This window comes from Schistocerca serialis, chromosome 1 (assembly GCF_023864345.2).
Source record: "Schistocerca serialis cubense isolate TAMUIC-IGC-003099 chromosome 1, iqSchSeri2.2, whole genome shotgun sequence".
NCBI classification, from domain to species: Eukaryota; Metazoa; Arthropoda; class Insecta; order Orthoptera; family Acrididae; genus Schistocerca; species Schistocerca serialis.
The window spans coordinates 374652281-374672942 of NC_064638.1; the positions used below are offsets into that span (position 1 = coordinate 374652281).

General features: G+C 43.3%; 1 protein-coding gene across 1 annotated transcript in view; it reads left to right on the top strand.

Annotated features, from left to right (window-relative positions):
- The window catches only part of LOC126470838 (transient receptor potential cation channel protein painless-like), a 146999-nt gene that overhangs the window by 113188 nt on the left and 13149 nt on the right, over positions 1 to 20662 (top strand). The window contains exons 2-3 of the mRNA XM_050098857.1: positions 8101 to 8279; positions 11315 to 11672. Of these exons, the coding sequence (XP_049954814.1) occupies positions 8101 to 8279; positions 11315 to 11672 (537 nt within the window). The remainder of the gene's footprint in view (positions 1 to 8100; positions 8280 to 11314; positions 11673 to 20662) is intronic.

Consider the following 20662-nt stretch of genomic DNA (forward strand, 5'->3'; position numbering starts at 1 on the left):
AGTTTCGAATCCTGCCTCGGGCATGGATGTGTGTGATGTTCTTAGGTTAGTTAGGTTTAAGTAGTTCTAAGTTCTAGGGGACTGATGACCTCAGAAGTTAAGTCCCATAGTGCTCAGAGCCATTTTTTTTTTTTTTTTTTTGTTGATGACTGGAAACATGATGCCTGGTTGGACGAGTCGCGTTTCAAATTGTGTTGAGCAGATGGTCGGGTATGGAGACAACCTCTTGAATCCATGGACCCATGGAACATGTAGGAGACTGTTCAAGCTGGTGGAGGCTCAGTAATGGTGTGGGATGTGAGCGATTGGAGTGATATGTGATACCTGATACGTCTAAATATGACTCTGACAGGTGACCCATACGTAAGCATCCTGTCTGATCACCTGCCATCCATTCATGTCCATTGTGCATTCTGATGGACTTGGGCAATTCCAGCAGGATAATGCAACACCCCACGTCCATAATTGCTAAAGAGTGGCTCCAGGAGCACTCTTCTGAGCCGAAACACTTCCACTGTCCACCAAACTCCCCTCACAATAGAGCATATCTGGGATGCCTTGCAACATGCTATTCAAAAGAGATCTCCGCCTTCTCGTCCTCTTAAGGATTTATGGACAGCCCTGCAGAATTAATGGTCTCAATTCCCTCCAGCATGTGCTGTAATGGGCGAGTGTGGTGCACTGAAAATATTCTGAGTTCGGAGTTAGCGTGGCCACGCGGGGGCGGGGGCCTCTCAGTCGGCCACGGCCCAGCAAAACCACATGGTGCCGAACGTTAGCTGAGCAAGGGGGGTAGCCCCAGCGTATGGTCCAGCCGACCACATGGCTGGGAATTCCGTGGTGACACTGTGTTGATGAAAGACACTTTTATGCTGAGAGCGCCAAAGATGGCGGACTTTGTGAAACCATCGTTGCAGACATTTCACAGTTCGTATGGAAATTAATCGTAGCCAAATGAATCATGATACCTCAAAAAGAAACATGTACGTAACTATTATTTGCACGACGATTCTGATGGTGTAATCAGATTTTCAATATGTTTATTAATTTAAAGTTTAGTATCTGACAGTAAATTTTATACAAGTAACATCCAGCAACGAAATTCTAAAATCTAAACGCTTCATCCGATTTCGTCGATCGACGTGTGTTTAGAAAGCTTTTAGTGTAAACCTAAATTGGTATAAATTACAGTCATTTAACTTGAATAGTACGTGAATTATTGGAGGTCAAAGTGGCCGATTACTATCGATCACGTCAGGCCACAAGAACTCCACAGTTACACGAAAAAACGGGCACATTACAAGGGAAGTGCTGGATGCGATGGCGCGACGGATGCACAGTCGCAGGAAGGACTTAGAAAGTGGAGCGGTTGGCGCGTGACCACGAGAGAGAGAAATACTTCGGATTTCCGACTTGTGTGCTTGTGAGATTTCTGTGGCTTCTGCAGTGAAGATGTACGCGTTTGGAAGTGAATATCTCGCAAGCTATGTTGTTGTTCATAACTAATTGCGTAAAGTAGGAATCTATTGGTTCCCTGTTATTCAACTCATATTTTATTTAATTGCCGAACCATCGACACCAATAAGTGTTTGGCAGAAATACACCGCATTGTCAAAAGTACTTCTGCTATTGTACTCATCATTTAAAGTCGTTAAGATAGAGCCTGCAGATTTTATATAATTGCAATCTTTCATTTATAAATTTCTACGTTACATTCGCAATTGCAGAGTGATAGGAACCTTCGACCATTCGATTCATGTGTATATTCATATTGTTTACTGTAGACTCAGCAATATTGTGTAATGCGGCAACTACGTATCCCAGCCCATAGACGACGAAACCAGCCGAAACTTTCAATATTTCGACTCTGAGTCGGATTTTACGGAGTTGAGGGCCTCACCACACCATCATTTCATATTTTAATGTGAAAGCCCGCAAGCGCTACTTCAGACATTAGTTGAGCCCATTCCGTGTCGTGTTGCTGCACTTCAGCGTGCTCACGAGGGCCCTACACGATATGAGACAGGTGTACCAGTTTCTTTGGCTCTTGAGTGTATATGAAGGCAATGTCCGGACTGGCTGATCCATTATCGTCCAGCACAAACTGCTAATGACAGAAATTTAAAATTTAGCAAGGATTTTGATCTTATACTTGAGGCGTCGTCTAAAAAGGGATTTTTCGAAATTCCACCCATATTGGGGGTGATACAGGGGATGAAAGGTTCTTTGAAAATATGTCGCTATTAAAGCAATTTTGAAGCCATACCTACGAAAACTGGCATTTGGTTTCTCTGTCAGAAATAAATAAATACGTGTTTCAGTATTTTTGGAAACTTAACCACTTTGGGTGTGTAAGAGTGGGTTAATTTTGTCTTAAATAAATTTTTATCAAAGAACTACTAAGGTATTATTAAAGCTACACCTATAAAAACTGGTATTTGAATTCTCGGTTTAGAAATAAAAAAATACATGTTCTAAAACTTTTGCAAATTCAACTCCTAGGGGAGTGAAATTGGGGATGAGAATTTTTAAGAAAATATTTCGTTATATTACACAATTTTAAAGCTAAATCTATGAAAATTGGTATTTCACTTCTCGTTTAGATGTGAAGAAATATGCGCTAATGGATGAAAGTTCCTAGAGAAATGTCAAAACAAGAACGCAAAAGGCACAATTAAAAAAACTTTGGACTCCAGCTATCGGATCGCTTTTGTCAGAAGTACCTTTGGGAAAGGCCATGCTTCTATTGCCTAAGTAGTGTGAAAAGTTCAGAAGGTGTTGCAATTTGAGAACATCAAAAATTCGATTAAGGAAAAACAAAAAAAATCTGTGCAGATCATACAATCTACTTGAGCAAAGCAGCGGGTGCTCAGCTGGTATTCAATAATCATAATCAAACACTATGCTTTATTTTAATATTGTGAAAAGGACATATTGCTACCCACCATATAGTGGAGACGTTGAGTCGCAGACAGGCACTACAAAAAGACTGCTAAACAAGAAAGCTTTTAGGCCATAAGGCCTTCTTCTGAATTAGACAATATACACAACATTCGATAAATAGTTTGGACAAGAAGAGAATAGAAGCTTTTGAAATGTGGTGCTACAGAAGAATGCTGAAGATTAGATGGGTAGATCACATAACTAATGAGAAGGTATGGAATAGAATTGCAGAGAAGAGGAGTTGTGGCACAACTTGACTAGAAGAAGGGATCGGTTGGTAGGACATGTTCTGAGGCATCAAGGGATCACATATTTAGTATTGGAGGGCAGCGTGGAGGGTAAAAATCGTAGAGGGAGACCAAGATATGAATACACTAAGCAAATTCAGAAGGATGTAGGCTGCAGTACGTACTGGGAGATGAAGCAGCTTGCACAGGATGGAGTAGCATGGAGAGCTGCATCAAACCAGTCTGAGGACTGAAGACCACAACAACAACAACACAACATTCATGGAAACGCAACACATACAGACATGGCCATTGCCTCTGGCTGCCGAGACCACTCAGAAGAATATTCCTCTGTAGCAATTCTGGACTTGTGGGGTGTCGCATTGTCCTGGTGGTATTGGCCAATGGGCATGAATGGATGCAGGTGATCAGACAGGATGTTTACGTGTGTGTCACCTGTCAGAGTCGTATCTACACGTATCAGGGGTCCCTTATCACTCCAACTGCACACGCCCCACAACATTATAGAGTCTCCACCAGCTTGAACAACCCACTGCTGACATGCAGGGTCCATGGATTTATGAGGTTGTGTCCATACCTGTACACGTCTATCCGCTCGCAGCAATTTGAAACGAGACTCGTACGACCAGGCAACAAGTTTCCAGTCATCAACAGTCCACGATCGGTGTTGACGGACCCAGGCGAGGCGTAAAGATTTGTGTCGTGCAGTCATCAAGCGTACACGAGCCCATATCGATGATGTTTCGTTGAATGATTCGTACGCTGACAGTTGTTGATGACCCGGCATTGAAATCTGCAGCAATTTACGGAAGGGTTGCACTTCTGTCACGATGAACGATTCTCTTCAGTCGTCGTTGGTCCCGTTCTTGCAGGACATTTTTCCGGCCACAGCGATGTCGGAGATTTGATATTTTATAGGATTCCTGATATTCACGGTACACTCGTGACACGGCCACACGGGAAAATCTACGCTTCATCGCTACCTCGGAGATGCTGTGTCCCATCCCTCGTGCACCTACTATAAAACACGTTCGAACACACTTAAATCTTGATAACTTGCCATTGTAGCAGCAGTAACCGATCTAACAACCGTACCAGACACATGTCCTATATAGGAATTGCCGACCGCAGGGCCGTATTCGGCCGTTTACATATCCCTGTATTTGAATACGAATGCCTCTGTCAGTTTCTTTGGAGCTTCAATGTATATTACCCTGACTGATACGTACATGCCTCGGCAATCCTCGAGTCTACGCATACTCGTTTAGGTGGCCATTACGTTTTGTTGATAACCCTGGGTTCAGTGTGGGGCGGCTGAGGGGTGAAGTGGACTATGATAGTCGTCGTGGGGTTGTGGACCACTGCGGCTGCGGCGGGGACGGAACCTCTCCGTCGTTTCTGGGTCCCCGGTCAACATACAATACAATACAATACAATACAATATTGATGACACGGAAATGCTGATTTCTTGCGGTGCAGATCAGTATCTTAATCATGAACGAGTTTGCTGTGAGCGTAATACCGCGAATGGCTTGACAATACCAGTTGTCTCCGAGGCGGTGGAAAGCAACACACGTATTGCGAAAACGGCAGCAATTAAAGCACCGATGCTCACGAAGTGATGTGAACCAAGAACTGCAACGAAGAGTGAGAAGGTGTCTCTCAGTAGGTCTGTTACCTCGGACACTGCACGACTGTGCGCTTCCTCCGATAGAAAATGGTTCCTGTAGTCCTCTTGACTGGAAGATGGCACTACAGATTTTACTACAGGAAACGTCTGATCTTTATGTCGTTATGCATTTGGATAATGGTTAGCCAATGACAGTTTGCCACCAAATGCAGTCTGCCGTAACCCACAGAGCCGCGCGTGGTAGCCGAGAGGTCTTGGGCGCCTTGCCACGGTTCGCGGAGGTTCGAGTCCTCCCTCGGGTATGGGTGTGTGTGTTGTCCTTAGGTTAAGTTAGTTTACGTTAGACTAAGTAAGTTAATTTAAGTTAGACTAAGTAGTGTGTAAGCCTAGGTTCCGATGACCTCAGCAGTTTGGTGCCATAGGACCTGATCACAAATTTCCAAATTTTTGTAACACGCAGCGATAAATAAACCCTTTTACAGTTACAATATTTACTGGACGCCAATATTAACACAACTATAATCGCCGGACACTTAGAGTTCCTGAAGGTAAGCGTCTGTCACAGGGTGCAACCACTGACACTTGACAGCACCGTGAGCAAGTCTGCCAGCTCATGTGGCCGAGCGGTTCTAGGCGCTTCAGTCCGGAACTGCGCTGCTGCTACGGTCGCAGGTTCGAATCCTGCCTCAGGCATGGATGTGTGTGATGTCCTTAGGTTAGTTAGGTTTAAGTAGTTCTGAGTCTAGGGGACTGATGACCTCAGATGTTAAGTCCCGTAGTGCTCAGAACCATTTGAACACTTGAAATGAGAGGAGCGATGTTATACTTTGAGTTCAGCGGCAGAGGCGGTATGAAGATGGTGGCTCAGCATAGCTGACAATGATCGGCTTGAGGTGGTTGCCCGAAGAACAGACTTCTCGTTTTTTTTTTTCACTAATGGAGTTACATATTTATTTTGATATTTAAATTACCATTATCAAATTACATTTGTGTTTCTTAAAATTTATATTTTCTTTCTTTTCTTCTGACATGGTGAGACGTTTGATATGAATTCTGGGTCTTTCCAGTAAAGTGTGTAGTATTGGTCTTCTTCTTCGTGCTCGGAGTTTCTTCTGCCTCCCCTTCGTCTTCGTTGTTGTCCTCGCTCTGCCTTTCCATTCGAGCGACTACTTTTTGGTTTACCAGCGTACGGTTGGCCCTGATAATCTCGTAGGTCTGCACTGTTTGGTTGGTCAGGACCAGTCGGTGTGCTCGCCGTGGCAGCGTCACCCTTTTATTAAGTCCGTCTTCTTCGGTGATTTTCGTCGTTCGCACTGTTCTGTATTACCACTGTCTTTGGGCGTGGCTGAGGTTCATGCGTCTGGGTTGCACGTCGTTGCTGATAGTGGTCCTCAGTTTGTCCGGTCGTCATCGTCGTATTCGACTGCACACTGATCTGCGACGCTCGGATTTCTGTCTCTGGTCTTCGATGGTAGACTTCCTGTAACAGGAGGCGGGCAGCTTCCATTTCTGTGCGGGGTGTCATCCTGAAGCGGGCTTCAGCCTCTTGTAGCGCGGCGTCGATGTTGGTGTTCCAGTCAGCTTCCTTGGTCTTGCGCCGCCTTCTAACACTATGACGTCTTATACTTCATGGCGCACTGGAGCAGCCTGCAGGCTCCAGTCTGCTCTGCAGCCGGTTATATGGTCATTTTCGTAGTTCCCCAGGCGGCCACTTTGCGTGTCGTAGTTACAGCCGCTTGTGGCGGTGCCGCTAAACTCCCGGTGTCCATGGTCTCTGTCACCGATATGCCTTCGTCCATCGACGGCAAAGATACAGGGTGGCGCACGAAATGTCTTACCATGTTGTTTTTGAATATAAACTTTATTGTCAATACAATCAGAAAGGAACGTATACTACAATGAAGAGCCGTCCATGGAGATTTGTTCTAACTCAGCACATGCTCAATATGTGCACCGTTTCGTTTCCAAACTTCCTTCAAACGAACACTGAAGTTAGTGATTACCCTACGGCACATGTCTTCCGTAATTTCACTGCAAGCTTGAAGAATAAGTCTTCTGAGCTCCATTAAATCACGTGGACGTTTCGGGAAAATTTTTTCATTTAGGTACCCCCAAAGAAAAAAGTCACATGGATTGAGGTCTGGGCTATTGGGGGGCCAATTTTGTCCGTCATTGAAGCGACGTGGAAACCTGAGTGAAATGATCCGCATGTCGAAATGCTCGTGTAAAATATCCAACACAGTGTTTGCAGTATGTGACCTTGCTCCATCTTACACGAACCTGTGCGTGTTGAAGGGCAAGGCAGTAGCAAGAAGCTGTGGAATGGAGCTACTGCGAAGCATGCTCAAATAACTCCCGCTGTTCATAGTTTCTTCAAAGAAAAAGGGTCCAATAAGTCCATGACTGGAAATTGCTGCCCACGCTGTAATCCTCGGAGCATAAAGTTGTCGTTCATGAAGCACTTGTGCGTTTGCAGTGGCCCAAAAGCGTACATTTTGTTTGTTAAGCACACCGTCTAAATGACAATGCGCCTCATCTGAAAACCAAACGTTGTTGAGTTGTTGAGAGTTTCTTCCCTATCCTCCGCCCACTGAGCAAACAGTAGTCTCTGCTGCCTGTGTTCTTCAGTGAGCTTCTGTGCACAGGCCATCTTGTATGGGTACATATGGAGGTCACCTTTAAGAATGCGTTGAACGGAGCGTCTGGATATTCCCAGTTGCACTGCTGCCTTTCTACACGATTTCCCGGGACTTCTCTGTACAGCAGCTCGTACCGCTTCAGTATTCTCCGGCGAACAAACAGGCTTAGGCCGAGGTCGCTGCGCTTCCAATACTGTTCCTTCCTGGACAAATTTATCGTACAGCCTGTGGATGGTCTTCTTGCAAGGGACCCATCGTGTGTTAAACTATTGTCGAAAACGCCTCTGAGTCACAACAAGGCTTTTCGTTTCATGAAAAAGTAAAACAATTGCCGATCGTTGCTGTGTCGTCAGTCTTCCATTGTCAGCCATTGCTGCTTACTAGTCTCCTAGCGACAGTATCGTGAATTACACGTCATTTCGTAACTCATTTGTTTTTCCAAGCTCTGCTGGTACTGCTGTACAGATCCCAGCGGGATATCTAATGTGCGTCGTAAATTGTGAAAGAAACAATTGGTAACACATTTCGTGCGCGACGCTGTACAAGACAGTCGACATAGAAAAACTTAAAGTGCTTACCCATAGACAGTGGTACTCTTGAGAGAACTTCTCTTACGTGTCGTTGTTGGGTGTGATTGCAGATGAGACCGAGCGTGCGGCGCATGCTGAGCGGCTGCTACCCGCCGTGGCAGCAGCTGGTGGACGCCCTCCAGAGGAACGACGCGCAGGCCCTGCGGGAGCTCCTGCAGGCGGCCGACATCTCCATCGACATGGAGCTGCCGGCGCCACACCTCGTCACGCCACTGCAGCTCGCCTGCAAGTAAGCACTACACGTCTACATCTACATTTATACTCCGAAGTCCCACGTGTTCAGATCCGGAGAATATGGCGGCCAATCGAGGCCCATGCCCGTAGCCTCTGGGTACCCCAGAGCCAGAATGCGGTCCCAAAAGTGATCCTCCAGGACATCGAACACTCTCCTGCTTCAATGGGGTCGAGATTCGTCTTGAATGAACCACATCTTGTCGAAATCAGTGTCGCTTTGGATAATGAAGATGAAATCGTTGTCCAAAACCTTCACGTACCGTTCTGTAGTGACCGTGCCATCAAGGAATATCGCACCAGATTATTCCGTGACTGGACATTACACACCACACAGTCACCTGTTGAGTGTGAAGAGGCTTCTCTATCGCGAAATGCTGGTTCTAAGTGCCCAAATGCGCCAATTTTGCTCTCGATGAACACATCCAGTTTAAATGGGCTTCGTCGCTAAACCAAACCGTATTGCGCATACTAATTCCCATCATGCCCCGCGGCCAATCGTGCAGTTTGAACGTTCTAACGCAAATGACGATCTTATTTCATATAGTTCCATAACAGTAACCCTGTTCATTCTTCTTATCCAAGAAAAAACAGCTTTTACTAAAGGTACACCTGGGTCGTCGCGACCTGATCACCTTCCTGTTAACCTACTGAATGCTAAGGAATCAAAGGGAGACGCAGGTCAGTGGTATTACACATATTGCGGAGTGGGAGAAAAGAAATTTCAACGCCTGTTACAGTATGCTGCGCTAGTTGTGCATCGTTATTGATTTTATCTTCTGGTAAACCTTCCGGGATGTAAGGTCCAGCGCAGCTCTGGACGAAACGTTAGGAGCTGAAGAGTTTCATGGACCACGACCTTACATCCCGGAAGGTTTACCACAAGATATGTCATCCGGTCGTGAAAGCCTTCATACTATGTTATTGATTTTCATCAATCGACTCCTGAACTACTTGCAATCACTGCTCTTTTTGTTAGAAATTCAACAATTTGTAACAAATTTTGCTGTCACACGTTTCGTACCTAAAACATCCGAAAAGTTTCATGGAATGAGACAAATGATATGCCAACATCTTCATCGACTACTCTGATTGTGATTCGGCGATAGTTCATAATTATTTCTTCCGTTTTTGCCACGATTTGATAATCTGATAATGTACTGGGTCGTCCAGGGCGATCGTCGTCTGTACGTCTTTACAGCTTTATTCGAAACGTTAACACACCTCGTTAACCATTGTTTTACTCATAGCGGATTCAACAAAAGCAGTATTTTACATCTGTAAACCTTTACTGCACTTTATTCCGTTCTAACAGCAAAATTTGATACAAATTCTCTGATCGATTTTCATGCAAAATAAATAACCGCTGATACTACCAGACGGCATGTAACCTTTTTGACAGCTGACAACAGAATAAAATCCGATACGGCTAACACTAGACACTGTACAGATATTTGTCAGGCATGTTCACCAACACAGGAACAAAATAGCAGCGCGAATCGGTCTAAATAACACGCGAAATTACAAACTACCCACTGCGTTTTGAACACGCCTCATATATTCCCTTATCTTCCAGTATATCGTTGTGTGTATCGTATCTTGTCTTGAAGAACCCAGCAAAAAAATTATTTAGTGTGTCTTTCAACATAGTTTCTACAGCAGTGCTCGACAGCTCTTAAATGATTCAGAAAATAAATCTTAAATCAGCCAAAAACTATTAAATCAACAATGTTTAACGTTTTCCATCAGTTTCAGTCTTAGTCAGGTCGACAATTCCACACCTATTACAGAAATGAATGTGTGAATGCTCCACATCTCCTCCCAAGCCACCAGAACGATTTCAGCCAGGATTGCTACCCATATCGCTTACTGTCTAGAAATAATCGCTATGAGGATAAGAACCGCCTGCGTATAAAAAGGGTGGGGATGAAAAAGATGTGTAGCCCACGACACGCGAACGCCCGGATTTTATTCATCCAGTGTTTGAGAATGAGAGCGCATAATGACTTGAAACAAGCTTTACACATAACTTCGTACCTTCACGAAACCATTTCTCTCTTGTCAACCCGCGCAATTTGATGAATGGGAAAAGGTTTATTGCATATTATATTTCCGTTGTTCATGCAGTAAAACAGTATCCGAACCCGGCTGGGTCGGAAATTTTCTCCGCTCAGGGACTGGGTGTTGTGTTGTCCTAATCATCATCATTTCATCCCCATCGACGCGCAGGTCGCCGAAGTGGCGTCAAATCGAAAGACCTGCACCAGGCGAACGATCTACCCGACGGGAGGCCCTAGCCACACGACGTTTCCATTTCCATCAGATTTAACTCAACTTATTATTTCTGTACTACAAACTGTATTCACGACAAATTTCGCAGACTGTAATTACATATACCACTGAATGTACTTACAAAATTGTTTCATTGTAAGGTACATAGTTCTGGACTCATTATTTTAGAAACACTGAGATGCGCGAAAAACTACTGCATCATGCGTGATTTGTATATTTATTATTTATTTGCTACGAGTTGTATTCACGACACATTTCGCACGCCGGGCGCTGTGGAAGAATGGTTCTAGGCGCTTCAGTTCGGAACCGCGCTGCTGCTACGGTCGCAGGTTCGGATCTTGCCTCTGGCATGGATATGTGTGATGTCGTTAGGTTAGTTAGGTTTAAGTAGTTCTAAGTCTAGGGGGCTGATGACCTCAGATGTTAAGTCCCATAACGCTTAGAGCCATTTGAACCATTTTTTGAACACATAATGCACCGAAAAGTGAACTATCACAATACAAATAATGCCAGTGACAGTGAAGACGCATAAAACTCTTTGTTTTTGGTGTAATAAAGTGTGGTTTATTTGAAAATAGTAGTTTTTGTGTCCATATTTTATATTTTGACACCCATATTATATGTATATATTTTGTCATTTTTAATACATGTGTACCCGAACCCCAGTAACATGCCAATTGCAAAATATTTGAATTCTGCGAGAGAGTTCTCTATTGTGCATGATGGTCATGTTTGTTCCAGATTAAAACATGACGTAGTGAATGAAGAGTCGTGTATTCAGATTCTGCTGGATGCTGGAGCTGACCCGAACAAGCCAAATGAGATACGGGATGGGTGTACGGCTCTGCACATCGCCGCAGAAGCCGGGAACTTCAGTGCAGTCATGACGCTGTTGAGAGACGGCAGGACTGAAGTCAACGCACTCAACAGCCGAGGGGAGACCGTGCTGCACGCCTTGGCCAACAGGCCTGAGCCAGAGACCTGCAGTGAGAAGACCAAGCTGAAGGAGTGCCTCGAATTTCTCTTAGAGGATCCCAAACTCGACGTAAACAGGCCGAGCCGCCAGAACAGAACAGCAATACTGAATGCTGCGTTGAAGGTAAACATTACGCTAAACGTTGTTTTAAAACCAGTTTTAGTTCATATGTTAAATTATGGTCAGACCGTCAGATTGAAATATGTAGCTGCCGATATCTGGTAGTTTATCATTAATACCGAATCGTTTTCACATTTCCGTGGGTAAAATTAGTTGACATTCTTGTCAATGGTTGTGATTTATGAGGTTTTTGGTGTTTTCGGGGGGGCGTCTGTAGCCCCCTCTCCCCCCCCCCCCCCCCCCCACACACACACACACACACACAATGGACTATCATATAAGGGCGGTGGCAAGAGAGGGGGGGGGCTGTAGCCCCCCCACACACACACAATGGAGTATCATATTACACTGGATAAAACGACTTCAGAAATCAGTGAATATATTACTCCAACAGATTCAATCATTTTTTAAATAATTATGAAGCAATATAAGTTGCAATGTATTTCAAACAATTTTAACAAAGGAATAACATCCGCAAGTAGCTTACTATCTAAACCAATAAATATCATTTAACTTAAAATGGGCGTCTTATTATTTATTAATGCACATTTTTTACCCTGAACTCCAAAACAGTTGCCAAAAACTACTTTAAGCAACGCCAAATTTTACTAATTTGTCAGTAGAGGACTCCAGCTCTCCTTTTGTTAAGCGATATTCCATTCCCCCAAACCCCCTCCCCCCATTAGTACCGCCCCCCTCCCCCGACCAACTTCTAGAATCGCCCCTGAACAGAACTATAAACCCGATTGGACACCCAACAACTTATTGTCTTTCTGAAAGACGCGGTTGTTTAGTCATTGTGACAAGATTGGCATAATGACTTAAACTGACATCTGTGTAATAAAACAACTTGCGTATCATATTTTAGTTCTGCAAAATACTCGTCAAGCTACTGCCATCTTATTTTATTAGCTTGCTGACAGTTTGTCAACCTACTCCGTCCTTCCGAACAGGCCTCATAATGCCCAACGCTACCAGCCGACCGCAGTGTCCTCCTCAGCCGTTAGGCGTCACTGGACGCGGATATGGAGGTGCATGTGGCTAGCAAACTGTTCTAATGGCCATTGTCAGTTTCCGTAACCGGAGCCGCTACTTCTCAGTTTGTCTCACAAGGGCTGAAAGCACTCCGCTTGTCAACAGCACTCACTCAGGAGACTCAGGTGGTCCCTGTCCACAGCACTTAACGTCGGTGATCTGATGGCAAGCTGTGTTAGCACTGCAGCAAGGTTGTTGGCTGTCAACATACACCACTTCTAAAATATTGCATACCAGTTTCCACCCTGAAGAAAAAGAAGTTGCTGTGCAGCTATTATCTAAGTACCAAAAATACCGTGAAATAACCAACTGTTTCAGTACAGTTTCTTCTTTTCGCTCTCTAAATTAGCTGCAGTATCGCTCAGTACTGCATACTTGTAGAGTTGTACCGAAATGCTCAATGCGCCCCTGGCAGCAGTGCCTAAGCTGTGTCCTCCCCTTTCCCATCCTGTAATACTACGTTTCAGTAATTTTCCCTACAGATTTAGCAAATTATATTTTGTAAGTGGGTTTAATCAAAATGAAAGTCCGGGCCCGGTAGCTGAGTGGTCAGCGCAACAAAATGTCAATCCTAAGGGCCCGGGTTCGATTCCCAGCTGGGTTGGAGATTTTCTCCACTCAGGGATTGGGTGTTGGGTTGTCCTAATCATCATCATTTCATCCCCATCAATGCGCAAGTCACTGAAGTGGCGTCAGATTGAAAGACTTGCACCCGGTGAACAGTCTACCTGACGGGAGGCCCTAGTCTCACAACATTTATTTATCAAAATGAAGCGTTATTGAAAAGCATTACTGGTATCGTCTGCCATGCACAATCTGTCTTATCTTTTGTGCCTTGAAAATTATGGGAGCTCACCTGTCGAAATATTGCTGATTGTTGAGGACATTATCTGGTTTATTCTCAAAAGTTATTTGAACATTTGATACATTAGGATGAGGTCCAATTTTAGAGCAAATGTACTGACTGGAGGGTTTAGTAAACTACATATTCCCCCTCCCCCTTTTCTGCTTGCTTCCTCCACTGTCGCATCTTGCTTTAGTCATCAGTCAGTACAAATCGTGAGCTTTCATTTAAATCAATCAATCAAAGAAATCAGTAATGTTGAGTATGAATGAGCTGCATAGACGACTATTATGTGAACCAAATACTGCACACTGTTGCCACTTAAATCATGTTGGCGATAGCTGTATGTTATGGACAGATAAAGAAAAAGCGTTGAACGGCCTGCAGCCATTAGTGCTTTGCATCTGAAAGCTATCACAGACACTGCTAAGTCTCACAGATCTTCTTATGCTGAGTCAACTGTAGTCGTTTCTTCGTGTTACTGCTTGGACAAAATGACACTGTGACAACAACATGTTTTTGCAGTCACAGGCCCATTGTAAGGCTTCATCTCGTAGGCAGGAGGTTGGAGAACTCAAGCTTTGCTTCTTCCATTTCTTCACAGATATTGTCTATCTCTATGCAGAGTTCCCCCCCTCCCCAATGCTACACTATTGATGGTGACTGATCTCACTTTTAATCCAGCAACGTTTCTTCGGAATATTTCTCGGGCTGAGTCATATACGACTTCGCGAAGTTGAACAGTTGTAGAAATGTTGTACTGAGTTAATTAACTTTTAACCATATTGATGTACACACCATACTGAATAAGGAACCATACTAGGTGGTCTTACAAAAAATAAACTTTTCATGGGGGCATTTTTCTTCTCCATGAATTTTTCTAGAAATAGTAAGTCAAAAATTTGTGTTCTGCCTTACCAGAGTAGCTGATACTAGTTGCTCCAGAAAGTTCATTCTGTAGAAATCATGGACTATATCATGCTGAGAGATCTGACGATAAAACTGCAGACAAATTGTGTTAACAGTTGCATAAGAGGTGGTCAAATGAAAACGAGATAGATGGAAAAAAGTAAGTAAACTGTTTATGATTTCAAAAGTAACTGTGTAATACGTCAATGCCTTCATGAAAAAATGTTAACTATGGAACCTTGGTTTTACACATCCGAAGCAAATTGGCAGCCATTAATGTCTTTCTTCAGGGCTCCAAAAATATGGGAATTGTTTGGGGAGGGTTTGGGAATGTATGGAGGATGTGTAAGGGCTTTCCAGTGAACTTGCGCAGTGTAATCAAAACAATCTTGATAACATTAATAGCTATGGTGATTGCTTTTGAAATACTAAACAATTTACTCACTTTCTTCCATCTGTCTCGTATTTGACTGCCCCTTATAACTTGTATGGGTGCATCCAGTACTTCCTTTCCTTTTTCAGTTTTTTGAGCTTTAAGTAATAATAAGTCTCAATAACATCCTCTTCAGATGAGCTCATGACTGCAACTGAAACAGGAACATGATTTGCATTGTGCTGTGCCAAGTTGCATCATGGTTATCATATTATCCCAGTGGAAACACAACTATTGTACTGATAAGTGCTGTGTCATGTGATGCTTATTGGAATCTATCATATTGCACATCCTATCCTCAGTGTGAACTGTGCCTTAAAGCTACCATAGTGGTAAACAAGTTACAGAGAAAGAAACACACAAACAGAAATAGAAATACAAAGTAACATTTAATCAATTCCATTTAAATGCATTTCATGTCAAATTTGGAAAATATAATTAATCTAGTTTTTGCTGTGCTTACAAATACTTTCCAAACACTGGAAACTTATTTAAGTGACAGCTCGACATACAGTCAGCAGTCAAAAGACCAGAAGGCTATTTCCATAGAAGCCTGCCATTCACTTCCTTATTACTACATCTACACCTAAACCAGAAAGCTTCACAATATTTTCCACAAATCACACACATCTAATTCATTTGAAGTGGTGTAATGTCTTACCATTTCTTGAGCTGATTGGCTGCTCACCATTCATGGTTACATTTGTTCACCGTTGTACCTACGTCATCTCTGGTTCTCTTGTCACCAACATACTCAATAGACTCCTGCCAATTTCAGTGTCTTTCTCAACTCTTGGTCCTTTTTCCTGTCTCCTTGAATAGTCATCTTCTTACTGATCCATACAGTATACCCTCCCAATTGGCTGCCTCAGAATTGTTAATAACAATATTCTAGGATTGGTGTACATGATCTCCTTCTCTGCAAATGTTTCAAGTAACCAATGTTGGGCCATCCCGTGACTATTGTCTTGTGCAGTTCCTCTCAATCATCAGTTTGTCACTGTGGTAGGAAAATTCACCTGCTGCCACTGGCATAATATCCAGGTTACTAGTTGCTATGTTTGACTTCCACAAACTTTTAAGCTGTTACACAGTGCCAGCTGTAACATCACCAAGTCCTCTAGCCCAGTTTCTCTGAGAGTTTCTGTGGATGCTCTTCCAAAAGGAGCTACCTGCAAAAAATACTCAAACCACCTTGTTAGAACTCTTTGCCTGTTGTTCCCAATTATTTCATCACTCATATAGTATAATGAGGTATATTGCAATATATACAACACAATCTGTCACAAAAAATGAAATTCAATATGTATGCCTTTGCATCCTGTACACAAAACAGAAAAAAAATTCTAGAAAGATACAGATTTAAAGAGCGCCACACAGACAATCTACTTTTATGACAAAGGACATTCAGCATCTATAACTTATATCAGCAAAATATAAAAAGCAAAATAAGAAAAGCAAGCTACAGAAAGAAAGAAAAACTTGTAATTTTAAAAATGTGTACAAATTTTACTGCTGAAGACAATTATCAAAGTGGAAGAAAACATTTCTGAAAAGTAAGAGTAAATTTTTCATTTTGTTCAGTACTGTCAGGTGGATATCAAGAGTTGCAAATCAAACACGAAATCACGGTTGTCAGTGAAAGGCAGAAGTCAACACTGAAAACATATTTATCAAATGAACAAGAAGCACTATGTGCTTACACTATGTCAGCAATTGCTGCATAAACACTGTCTCCACATATGCGTACACCATCATTACTCTACCATGCAAACATTGGGGTTACACTCATATGCACAAAACCCTAGGTTAGGTGTGGGGCGGCAGTGGGGTGAGTGGACTGCTGTAGCCTGTTGTGGGGTTGTGTACCACTGTGGTCTATGGTGGGGACAAAGCATCCCCATTGTTTCTAGGTCCACAGTTCACTACCATACAATACAATACTAAGAAGCTCAAAAAGTTTTGTTTTGTTGCATGTTCTTCCACGATACTGCAGTAGTTAACAGGTAATAAATATGGCAACGGACACTTAGAAAGGCTACATTGTGCTGGAATTTCATTCACATTTGTCTATTACAACAGCATGAGACACTTCAGAATGTGGTTTTGACAATCTTCAGTGGGTGTCATTTACACTGAGTGATAGTCTGCACAGTCATTGTCAATAGGTCGCTTTCTATGTGGACATTGCTGAATCATCAATCTGTGACTGAAAGAACTTTTGGTACATACGTCAGAAACTATCCAGTTCAGCAAAATGTTAGAAGAACATTCCATTGCTCAGAAGATCTTAGGGAATGGCTAAGCAGAAACTTTACCTCTTGCAACAGCAAGCTCTAATGTACAAGAACAAAGTTCTCTGAGTATGCTATGCAAGTGCAACAGGATACAGAAGATGGATGAAACTAACTTTTGTATTATGTGTCACTTTCAAGTAACATATCTTGCTGAAACTTGGACCATACCTAGAGAGAACAGCTACACAACAGTACCAAAAGTATTTGAAATAAATATGCAATGAAACTTTTATAGAAAGACAATAATTACACTGAAGTCACTGTGATTTATGATGGTCCCCTGGACATTGCAAAAGGTGGGACATGGTTCTTAACTGGGTGTATGATCACCACTAATGGCCCTGCAGTATCCTCCCATGCTGGCCACAAGGTTGGTAAAAAGTTCTAGTGGTAGAGCATTCCATTCCTCCACCATTATACTTGACAACTGGTGGTCGGTTGTTGGTGCATGTGGACATGCTTCATTAAGCCGTCCCAGTGGATTCCAAATGAGTTCAATGGGATTGAAGTAGGAGGAACAGAGAGGCTAGCCCATTTGCTGTATATCCTCTCATTCCAATTCCTGCACCTGCACTGTTCAATGCGAGCTCACATTGTCATCCATAAAATTGCAGTCTCGGTCAACATCATGACTCCCCACACAATAACATCTGGACCACCAGAACTACTCTGTTTGAAAATGTTTCTGTGTGCATTACATGTTCTTACATCTTGCCACATGAAGATTTGTCCAGCATCACTACTCAGACTGAATCTGCTCTCATCAAAGAAAAGCACGCGACCCCACTCCTCATTGGTCTGGACCCTATGCATCTGGGACCATTGCAAATGGCGCCATCAATGTGGAGATATCTGTGGAACACAACATACTGCTCATCAGGCAGAGACCATACCCATGCAGTCACTGTGTCACTGTAGAGCATGCAATTGCATGCCTTGCAGTTCTGTTAAATGTGGTTACAATTGCATGTGCTGTTTGTCATAGGTCTCTCCTTGCCTGTTGCACAATGGGCAGCTGACTGTGATCAGTGGGCTCATCTCCTTTGGGCAGCAGTGTTCGTGGCTTGGAATGCTCCCCATGCACATGAAACAATGCTGTGAGCCCTACCAAACTCCTGGCCTATACTCGGCAAACTTTGTCCTCCTTCCACTTCCACAATGATTCTGCTCCATGTGAAGTCATCCAAATGTTGTCTCTGGGTCACGATGTAATGAAGAAAAACCACCACAGTGATCCATAACTGCTTGCTTATTGAAACATACTGACTTTTCCCATCCTTTCAGCTGCCTCATGTTGTGACAAGCTTTCCCTTGCACTCTAGTAAAGCTGACCCCACACCATGTTACGTCCAGCTTTCTGTGCATGACCGGGAGACCTTTGGAAACATGCTCCCACTCTTTCATTCATTTCCACTGAATTGTTACTACATTATGTTAGTTTTTCTGCCTTGCCCTTAAGTTTTGCAGAGTGGAGTAGATTGTCTTTAGTGATGAAGCAAATGTGGGATATTATAATGAACAAACACAATATGTAAAATTGAGGTACTGGAAATCTCAGCATCTGACAACTTTTCCAATTCCAAACCCATAGGTTTCTTCAGACATAGATCGAAGAAATGGTTGAGTTATTGAGACAAAGTCATGTAGTATATTAGGGGCAATCAAAATGTTTCCATTTGAGGGCATTGCTGTAACATATATGCAACATAGTGTGATTCTCCTGTGAATATATAAACACTGACAAGTAGGCAAGGAATTAGTGCAGTGTTTGTGTCTTTCAAATGTGTGTGCAGTAAATGCACGACATGAACTATGGCAACATTATTACCAAATGCATCCAAAGAGGACCAACATTCTGTCCATCTCTTCCTGACTGCCGAAGGACAAACCGCAGTAGACACCCACGCGGAGAATGTGTATGGGGTAGTATGTCTGTTGAAAACTACTGTTGTGGAGTAGTATGCCATTTTCTGTGCTGGTATGACATGATGCAGGTTGATCTGGAAGGCCAGCCTCAACCATAATGGGCAAGTGGGAGACGCTTGAGGATCTGTCAAATAGTCCTGATCTCGCCCCAGGCTATTATTACATTTTCAGCCCCTTAAAAAATGCCCGTGAAGGGTCCATGATTCCTGTTGAATGAGGATGTGCAGCAAGCAGTGGTAGAGGAGGAGGAGGAGATTAGTGTTTAACGTCCTGTCGACAACGAGGTCATTAGAGACGGAGCGCAAGCTCGGGTGAGGGAAGGATGGGGAAGGAAATCGGCCGTGCCCTTTCAAAGGAACCATCCTGGCATTTGCCTGAAGCGATTTAGGGAAATCACGGAAAACCTAAATCAGGATGGCCGGAGATGGGATTGAACCGTCGTCCTCCCGAATGCGAGTCCAGTGTGCTAACCACTGTGCCACCTCGCTCGGTAAGCAGTGGTAGACTTCTTCACACTGTGGGACATGGTGTTTTATGAAATGGGTATCTTCAACCTTGTGTGTCAGTAGGATGATTGGCTCAATGCTCATGGCAATTTTGGCTGATGGTATACCAGTTCAGGATCGTACAGCCTTCAAATGGAAACTTTTTGATTGTTTCTTATAGATTACATAGTATTAGTGAGTAATTTCTGTATAATACAGATAACACCCCAAATAAAAATTTTACTTACAGCCAAAAGAAACTACAGATTTCACATTAAATCAGTAAACTATTGCAGTATTTTGCTATACACACGAAGATGAGCCATTGCTTTTCAGCAACACAATGAATCAGCTGAAGGCTTATTGTGAAGGATTCCTCTAGATGGCCCATGAACAGGTTAGTATAGGATGGTGCCATGCAGATGCCCATTGCACCATTTTGTGGTTACCTATTCATGAGCCTAGAGGAATTCATCCTAATCACTCAGGACACCAAGCACTTCACCTGGTCAAAATTCATTGACGATGTCTTCATGACCTGATGACATCCTACCCACGTTCGTCTAGGACCTCAACTCCTTCTCCCCATTTGTTTCATCTTATCTTCCCCACCCCAACAAGCCACCTTCCTCCACTTCAGGTATAGGTACATCAGTAGTTTCCTCCATGGTGTAAACAAGGAATGACCCAATGATATACAGAAATGTAGAATCTCAAAATATACCCTTTATTTAACACAGTATAGTACACAAACATCAATCACTGTCGCTTGGCCCAAACTGTTTTGCACACATATACTTCACTTTGCGTTGCCATCACTGGTTAGTGATAGTCTTTGGGGCACTGTCGTCCCCTCCCCCCCCCCCCCCCCCCCCCCCCAGAGCGTGTAGCACAGAAGAAGGGAGGAAGGTTTGTCAACAACCAACAGGCAGTGCTGTTACATCTACATCTACATCTACATCTGCATCTGCATGGTTACTCTGCAATTCACACTTAAGTGCCTGGCAGAGGGTTCATTGAACCATTTTCATACTACTTCTTTACCATTCCACTCTCAAATCGCA